The sequence below is a fragment of the Pristiophorus japonicus genome, chromosome Y, assembly GCF_044704955.1.
Source record: "Pristiophorus japonicus isolate sPriJap1 chromosome Y, sPriJap1.hap1, whole genome shotgun sequence".
NCBI classification, from domain to species: domain Eukaryota; kingdom Metazoa; phylum Chordata; class Chondrichthyes; family Pristiophoridae; genus Pristiophorus; species Pristiophorus japonicus.
Window position 1 is genome coordinate 38,498,651 of NC_092011.1, and position 8,984 is coordinate 38,507,634.

General features: G+C 52.9%; 1 protein-coding gene across 1 annotated transcript in view; it reads left to right on the forward strand.

Annotated features, from left to right (window-relative positions):
• The window catches only part of LOC139241111 (dynactin subunit 2-A-like), a 93,131-nt gene that overhangs the window by 80,173 nt on the left and 3,974 nt on the right, over positions 1-8,984 (forward strand). The window contains exons 7-11 of the mRNA XM_070869803.1: positions 3,847-3,994; positions 4,592-4,657; positions 5,975-6,013; positions 8,226-8,303; positions 8,753-8,824. Coding sequence (XP_070725904.1) covers positions 3,847-3,994; positions 4,592-4,657; positions 5,975-6,013; positions 8,226-8,303; positions 8,753-8,824 — 403 coding nt within the window. The remainder of the gene's footprint in view (positions 1-3,846; positions 3,995-4,591; positions 4,658-5,974; positions 6,014-8,225; positions 8,304-8,752; positions 8,825-8,984) is intronic.

Genomic DNA, 8,984 nt, shown 5'->3' on the forward strand with positions numbered 1-8,984 from the left:
TCGATACTGTGTGGGGGAGGGGGGAGTGACCATTCGATACTGTGTGGGGTAGGGGGGAGTGACCATTCGATACTGTGTGGGGGAGGGGGAGTGACCATTCGATACCGTGTGGGGGGGAGGAGGGAGTGACCATTCGATACAGTGTTGGGGGGGGGGGAGGGAGTGACCACTCGATACCGTGTGGGGGGGGGGTGGCGGGAAGGGGAGTGTGACCACTCGATATCGTGTGGGGTGTAGGAGGGAGTGACCATTCGATACCGTGTGGGGGGCGGGGGAGGGAGTGACCACTCGATACGGTGGGGGGGGCGGGGGAGTGTGACCACTCAATACCGCTTGGGGTGAGGGGGGGTGCGTGTGGTGACCACTCGCTACTGCTTAGCTATTTCATCCTGGAGTATTTCCTCTGAGGGCAGTGCTCAGTGATTTAAACGGTGAGAGATTGTGAAATGTCGGTGTACAGAGGGACCTGGCTGTCCTTGTACACCAATCACTGAAAGTTAACCTGCAGGTACAGCAAGTGATTAGAGCAAATGGTATGTTGGCCTTTATTACAGGAGGGTTTGAGTATAAGAGTGAAGACGTCTTACTGCAGTTATACAGGGCCTTGGTGAGACCACACCTGGAGTACTGTGTACAGTGTCGGTCTCCTTACCTAAGGAAGGATATACTTGCCATTGAGGGAGTGCAGCGAAGGTTCACCAGACTGATTGCTGGGATGGGGGGGATTGTCCTATGAGGAGAGATTGAGCAGACTGGGCCGATATTCTCTGGAGTTTAGAAGAATGAGACGTGATCTCATTGAAATGTACAAAATTCTTACAGGGATCGACAGGGGAGATGCAGGAAGGGTGTTTCCCCCCGGGCTGGGGAGTCTACAACCAGGGGTCACAGTCTCAGGATAAGGGGTCGGCCATTTAGGACTGAGATGAGGAGGAATTTCTTCACTCAGAGGGGGGTGAATCTTTGGAATTCTCTGCCCCAGAGGGCTGTGGAGGCTCAGTCCTTGAGTATATTCAAGGCTGAGATCGATAGAGTTTTGGATATCGAGGGAATTAAGCCCCCTAGTTCGAGGCTCTCCAGACGGGCAAACAACCTTTCGGCATCTACCCTGTCAATCCCCCTCAGAACCTTGTATGTTTCAATGAGATCGCCTCTCATTCTTCTAAACTCCAGAGAGTATGGGCCCATTCTACACTATCGCTCATCATAGGGCAACCCTCTCATCCCAGGAATCAGTCTGGTGAACCTTCGCTGCACCGTCTCCAAGTCAAGTATATCCTTCCTTGGGTGTGGAGACCAAAACTGTGCGCAGAATCCCATGTGTGGTCTCACCAAGGCCCTGTACAATTGCAGGGTGTGACAGCTGAACAGACGGCCTCCCTGTCCCTGTCCCTGTCCCTGTCTCTCTCTCTCATCTCCCTGCTAGCAGCCACTGGGAAAGTTGTCGCTCGATTCCTCCTCAGCCGTCTTCTCCCTGTGCCTGATGAGCTCCTCCCAGAGTCACAGTGGATTTCGTCCCCTATTTAACCTATACCGTCTCCACCCCAACCTCTGTCCTCGAGCTACAGTACGCGGACGACGCCTGCGTCTGTACACACAGAGACTGCACTCCAGGATATAGTCGATGTATTCACTGAGGCGTACGAGAGCATGGGCCTCACGCTAAACATCCGTAAGACAAAGGTCCTCCACCAACCTGTCCTCGCCGCACAGCACTGCCCCCTTGGTCATCAAGATCCACGGCGCGGCCCTGGACAACGAGGACCATTTCCCATACCTCAGGAGCCTCCTATCAACAAGAGTAGATGTTGATGAGGAGATCCAACATCGCCTCCAGTGCGCCAGTGCAGCCTTCGGCCGTCTGAGGAAAAGTGTTTGAAGACCAGGTTCTCAAATCCACCACCAAGCTCATGGTCTACAGGGCTGTTGTGATACCCGCCCTCCTGTATGGCTCAGAGACATGGACCATGTACAGCTGACACTTCAAGTCGCTGGAGAAATACCACCAACGATGTCTCCGCAAGATCCTGCAAATTCCCCGGGAGGACAGACGCACCAACGTTAGCGTCCTCGACCATGCCAACATCCCCAGCATTGAAGCACTGACCACACTCGACCAGCTCTGCTGGGCAGGGCCACATTGTCCGTATGCCCCAGACACAAGACTCCCAAAGCAAGCGCTCTACTCTGAACTCCTTCACGGGCAAACGAGCCAAAGGTGGGCAGAGGAAACATTACAAGGGACCACCCTCAAAGCCTCCCTGATAAAGTGCAACATCCCCACCGACACCTGGGAGTCCCTGGGCCCAAAGACCAGTCCGCCCTAAGTGGAGGAAGTGCATCCGGGAGGGCGCCGAGCACCTCGAGTCTCGTCGCCGAGAGCATGCAGAAACCAAGCGCAGGCAGCGGAAGGAGCGTGCGGCAAACCAGTCCCACCCTCCCCTTCCCTCAACGTCTATCTGTCCCACCTGTGATAGGGACTGTGGTTCCCGTATTGGACTGTTCAGCCACCTCAGGACTCGTGTTTAGAGTGGAAGCAAGTCTTCCTCGATTCCGAGGGAGTGCCGATGATGATGTACAATTGCAGCAAGACTTCTTTACTCTTGTACTCCAACCCCCCTTGCAAGAAAGTTGAAAAGAATAAGAGAAAGGGAAGTTGTGTTGAAGCGTTATAAACCACTGGTTAGACCTCTGCTGTCCAGTATTGCCTCCCAGTTCAGGGCACCACACTTTAGGAAGGGTGTTGAGGCCTTGGCGAGGGTGCAGAGATATACTAGAATGGTGCCAAGGAATGACACAGATGTACAGCACAGAAACAGGCTTTCGGCCCAAGCAATGTGTGCCCGTGTTTAGACTTCACACCAGTCTCTCCCATTCCATCGACTTCACCTTAGCCTTTCAGCATATCTTTCTGTTCCCCTTTTTGCTCATGTACTCACCTCGTTTCCTTATGAAAGCATCTGTGCTGTACACCTCTTCCCCTCCCTGTGGCAGCGAGTCCCACATTCTCACCCCCGCTCTGGGTAAAGAAATTTCTCCTGAATTCCCCATTGGGTTTATTAGTGACTGTCTGATATTGATGGCCCCTTAGGTTTTTTAAATTCTCCCACAACTGGAAATTCTCCCCACATCTACCCTGTCCAAGCCATTGATAATTTTAAAGACCTGCATCTGGTCGCAACTGAGGGACTTCAGTGACGTGGGGAGACTGGAGAAGCTGGGGTTGTTCTCCTTGGAGCAGAGAAGGTTAAGGGGGAGATTTAATAGAGGGGTTCACAATCAGGAGGGGTTTTGATGGAGTAGATCGGGGAGAAACTGTTCCCCGGGGGCAGGAGGGTGGGGTAACCAGAGGGACACAGATTGACGATAATCGGCGATGGAACCAGAGGGGGAGATGGGGAGAATGTGTTTACGCAGCCAGTTGTTGTGATCGGGAACGCGCTGCCTGAAAGGGCGGTGGGAGCAGATTCAATCGTGACTTTCAAACCGGGAATTGGGTAAATACTGGAAGGGGGAAAATTCACAGGGCTGTGGGGGAAAGGGCAGGGGGGGGAGTGGGACTGATTGGGTCGCTCTGTCACAGAGCCGGCACAGCACGGGCAACGATGGGCCCAGTGGGATCCTCCTGTGCTGTGAGATTCTTGCTTGGGTTCGACTTGAGGGCACTCGGTCTGAAAGGAACTTTACATCACAGGACGGAGATCGGTAAGCTGTGTCGATGGTTCCGGAATGTCAATACGTAACATTTATTTATTTTCCTTCTGCCCTCCCCTCCGCCTTTGTCTTCCCTTCTCGCATAACCTACTCCCCCACAACCCCACCCCCACACCTCCTCCTGTGTGCCAGGCGCCTCCTCGCCCAGCTCGATGTCACCAAGAGCGGGAAAGCCTTCTCGTCGGCGGGGAAAAGCCCCGGCAAGACCGGAGACGGCAACGCGGTCACGTACGAGCTGTACTACCGGCCCGAGCAGACTCGCTTCACTCAGGCAGCCAAGGTAAGGGGAGGTGGGAGTGGTGGGGGGGGGTAAGGAACTGTCCGTCTATATCTGGGGGGGGGGTGGGGGAGGGGAGCAAATGGGGTTAGGATGACGGTGGGGGGGGGGGGGGGGCGAGGGGGTGAAACTGGTAGATTAACTGATCCTGTTGCCGTTGAGTCTGGTTATTGTGATCAGACCCATGGGTAATCTGCGGCCGGTGCTGATGTTGTGTGAGCCTGGGCGGGGCCAGCGTTGGGACTGGCCAGTCAGTCAGTCTCTTTCCCCCCCCTGCCCAGGATCCTGACCCTGGGGGACCCTGACCCTGGGGGACCCTGACCCTGGGGGACCCTGACCCTGGGGGACCCTGACCCTGGGGGACCCTGACCCTGGGGGATCCTGACCCTGGGGGATCCTGACCCTGGGGGACCCTGACCCTGGGGGACCCAGTCACTGCACTGCCGACCGTGCAGAAATGATCCCGTTGCCGGTTTTGACGTGAGGTTTCCAGCCGCTGGTTAGGTGGAAGGAAGGACGGAGGTGATGAAAACTGCTCTGAAGCCGGGTGGAAACCCACAGACAGCGTCGAGGGTAATTTCATCTGTTTCTCTCTCCAAGGTAGCAGAACTGGAAAAGCGTCTGGCAGAGCTCGAAGCGGCTGTGGGTACAGACTCCGATCGACAGGTATGGGCTACGACAGACGGGGGAGTGGAGGGGGGGGGCTGATGTAAAGTGCTCTGCTCAGCATCTATGCTGTCAAGCCCTCTAGAATTTTATGTTTCAGTGAGATCGCCCCACATTCATCTAAACGCCACAAAATATACAACAACAACTTGTATTTATATAGCGCCTTTAACACACTGAAATGTCCCAAGGCGCTTCACAGGAGTGTTGAGATAAAAATTTGACACCGAGCCGCATAAGTAGAAATTAGGGACAGGTGACCAAAAGCTGGGTCAAAGAGGGAGGTTTTAAGGAGCGTATTGAAGGAGGAGAGAGAGGCGGAGAGGTTTCGGGAGGGTGTTCCAGAGCTTGGGGCCCAGGCAACAGAAGGCACGGCCACCGATGGTGGAGCGATTTATAATCAAGGATGGTCAGGAGGGCAGAATTAGAGGAGTGCAGACATCTTTGGGGTTGTGGGGCTGGAGGCGGTTACAGAGATAGGGAGGGGTGTAGGGGCTGGAGGAGGTTAGAGATAGGGAGGGTTACAGGGGCTGGAGCGGGTTACAGGGGCTGGAGCGGGTTACAGGGGCTGGGAGAGGGCAAGGAGGCCATGGAGAGATTTGTAAAGGATGAGAATTTTGAAATCGAGACGTTGTTTAACCGGGAGCCAATGTTGGTTAGCGAGCACAGGGGGTGATGGGTGAGCGGGACATGGTGCGAGTTAGGACACGGGGTCAGTGAGCACAGGGGGTGATGGGTGAGCGGGACTCGGTGCGAGTTAGGACACGGGGTCAGCGAGCACAGGGGGTGATGGGTGAGCGGGACTCGGTGTGAGTTATGACATGGGGACAGCCGAGTTTTGGATCACCTCTAGTTTACGTCGGGTAGAATGTGGGAGGCCAGCCAGGAGTGTGTTGGAATAGTCAAGTCTGGAGGTAACAAAGGCACGGATGAGGGTTTCAGCAGCGGATGAGCTGAGGCAGGGGGCGGAGACGGGCGATGTTACGGAGGGTGGAAACAGGCAGGTTTGAGTTATGTTGCGGGATATGTGGCCAGAAGCTCACATCCGGGTCAGATATAACACCGAGGTTGTGAACAGTCTGGTTCAGCCTCAGACAGGGGCTGGGGAACGGAATTTGTGGCGGGGACCGAGAACAATGACTTTGGTCTTCCCGATCTTCAATTGCCCATTCCGCTAGAGCACATCTGGAATCCGGTTCCCTGCCCCTGCTGCATGTTCTGATTGTGTTGCGGGGTCTGGGTCCTGGTTCAGCTGGAGACTTGTGTCTGGCATTTGCCAGTTTCTTGTGTACTGACCTTGCGTTTTCCTTCACACAGAACCCACTGACTGTCGGACTGCAGAGCTCCTGTCTAATGGTAAGCATGACCTCCCCCTCCATCCACTATCTGATGGGTGACCACAACATGGCTGAACTTCAAATTCAGTTCGAGGTAGAGAAAGTTGGTTCTCTTAACCAGGGTCCTAAGCTTAAATAAAGGAGACTACAAAGGTATGAGGGCAGAGTTGGCTAAAGTGGACTGGGAAAATAGACTAAAGAATGGGACAGTTGATGAACAGTGGGAGATATTTAAGGAGATATTTCATAACTTGCAACATAAATATATCCCAATGAGAAGGAAAGACTGTAAGAGAAGGGATAACCATCCGTGGCTAACTAAGGAAATAAGGGAGAGTATCAAATTGAAAACAAGGGCATACAATGTGGCCAAGACTAGTGGGAGGCCAGAGTGTTGAGAAATTTTTAAAAGCCAGCCAAGAGCGACTAAAAAAAAATGATAGAGGGAAGATAGATTATGAAAGTAAACTCGCACGAAATATAAAAAGAGATAGTAAGAGTTTCTACAGGTATATAAAAAGGAAAAGAGTGGCTAAAGTAAATGTTGGTCCCCTGGAGGATGAGACTGGGGAATTAATAATGGGGAACAGGGAAACGGCAGAGACATTGAACAAATATTTTATATCGGTCTTCACGGTAGAAGACACTAAAAACATCCCAATAGTGGATAATCAAGGGGCTATAGAGAGCGAGGAACTTAGTACAATCACTATCACTAAAGAAGTAGGATTCGGTAAAATAATGGGACTAAAGGCGGACAAGTCCCCTGGCCTTGCATCCTAGGAAGAGATAGTGACTGCATTGGTTGTAATCGACCAACATTCCCTGGATTCTAGGGTCAATTGGAAATGTAAACCGGACACTGATATAGTTTTGTTAGGCAAAGGTATAGATAGTTACAGAACCAACGCCGGTAAATGGAGTTAAAATAAAAATCAGCCAGCATCTGTTTGAATGGCAGAGCAAGTTGGAGGAACTGATTGGCGGCCTCCTGTTCCTGTGATTATACAGGAGTATAAGTGTTAAAATCAATGTGGTGTATGGGAGTGCAGTACCTGCCCTGGGAGTGTGTGATGGGACAGTGTAGAGGGAGCTTTACTCTGTATCTAACCCCCTGTACCTGCCCTGGGAGTGTTTGATGGGACAGTGTAGAGGGAGCTTTACTCTGTATCTAACCCCCTGTACCCGCCCTGGGAGTGTTTGATGGGACAGTGTAGAGGGAGCTTTACTCTGTATCTAACCCCCTGTACCTGCCCTGGGAGTGTTTGATGGGACAGTGTAGAGGGAGCTTTACTCTGTATCTAACCCCGTGCTGTACCTGCCCTGGGAGTGTTTGATGGGACAGTGTAGAGGGAGCTTTACTCTGTATCTAACCCCCTGTACCTGCCCTGGGAGTGTTTGATGGGACAGTGTAGAGGGAGCTTTACTCTGTATCTAACCCCCTGTACCTGCCCTGGGAGTGTTTGATGGGACAGTGTAGAGGGAGCTTTACTCTGTATCTAACCCGTGCTGTACCTGCCCTGGGAGTGTTTGATGGGACAGTGTAGAGGGAGCTTTACTCTGTATCTAACCCCCTGTACCTGCCCTGGGAGTGTTTGATGGGACAGTGTAGAGGGAGCTTTACTCTGTATCTAACCCCGTGCTGTACCTGCCCTGGGAGTGTTTGATGGGACAGTGCAGAGGGAGCTTTACTCTGTATCTAACCCCCTGTTCCTGCCCTGGGAGTGTTTGATGGGACAGTGTAGAGGGAGCTTTACTCTGTATCTAACCCCCTGTACCTGCCCTGGGAGTGTTTGATGGGACAGTGTAGAGGGAGCTTTACTCTGTACCTAACCCGTGCTGTACATGCCCTGGGAGTGTTTGATGGGACAGTGTAGAGGGAGCTTTACTCTGTACCTAACCCGTGCTGTACATGCCCTGGGAGTGTTTGATGGGACAGTGTAGAGGGAGCTTTATTCTGTACCTAACCTGTGCTGTACATGCCCTGGGAGTGTTTGATGGGACAGTGTAGAGGGAGCTTTACTCTGTACCTAACCCCCTGTACCTGCCCTGGGAGTGTTTGATGGGACAGTGTAGAGTGAGCTTTACTCTGTATCTAACCCCCTGTACCTGCCCTGGGAGTGTATGAAACTTGAAGAAATCCATTCCGCTGTCCGAACATTTCTCAACGCGATGAGCACCCAAAATTCTCCTTGTGCCACAGTTAATGTTTTAATTCCTTTTTTCCCCAGAGAGCTGTGGAGGTTCTTCAGACCAAAGTGAGCGCCTTGGACCCAGCGATGTTGGATCAGGTTGAAGCAAGGCTACAGGTAAATCCCGGGAATCTGCTTTGACCCAAGAACGTTGGAACCAGGAGCAGGAGTCGGCCATATGGCGAGCCTTCCCCCGAAGATCGAAGGCAAGCTCCCCGCGCAGGCCTCTCACCAGCTCCTGCCGCCGGAGGAGATACCGCACATGCGCGACCATAAACTGATCGTGTACGCGAAAGGAATTAGCAGGAACTTTGAACACAGCTCCTCGAGCCTGCCTCCCCCATTCAATAAGATCACGGCTGATCTTCTACCACATTCCCACCCTTGCTAAAGTCCATGTAGATTACATCGAGCACTCTACTCTCATCGACCCTCCTCAAAAGATTCACGCACGTGAGTCAGGCGCAAGCTCACCATAACCCCGCTCCACGCTGACCGACCTTGATTAACCCCTGCCTCTCTGAATGACGATTAATGCTGTCCCTCTTGCACTTTGCACCCTCCAGAGCGTACTGGGTAAGCTGAACGAGATTGCCAAGCACAAAGCGGCCAATGAAGAAGCAGAGACCCAGAGCAAGGTCAGAGGTTGGGAATTCTGTTCCCTGGCTCTCCCCGGCACACTGTGTGCTTGTGTCCTGAGCAGCCGTTAACCTGTGTGCTGTCTGTCTGCCCGTCTCTCTCTCTCTCTCTGTCTGCCCGTCTCGCTCTCTCTCTCTCTCTCTCTCTGTCTAGCCCATC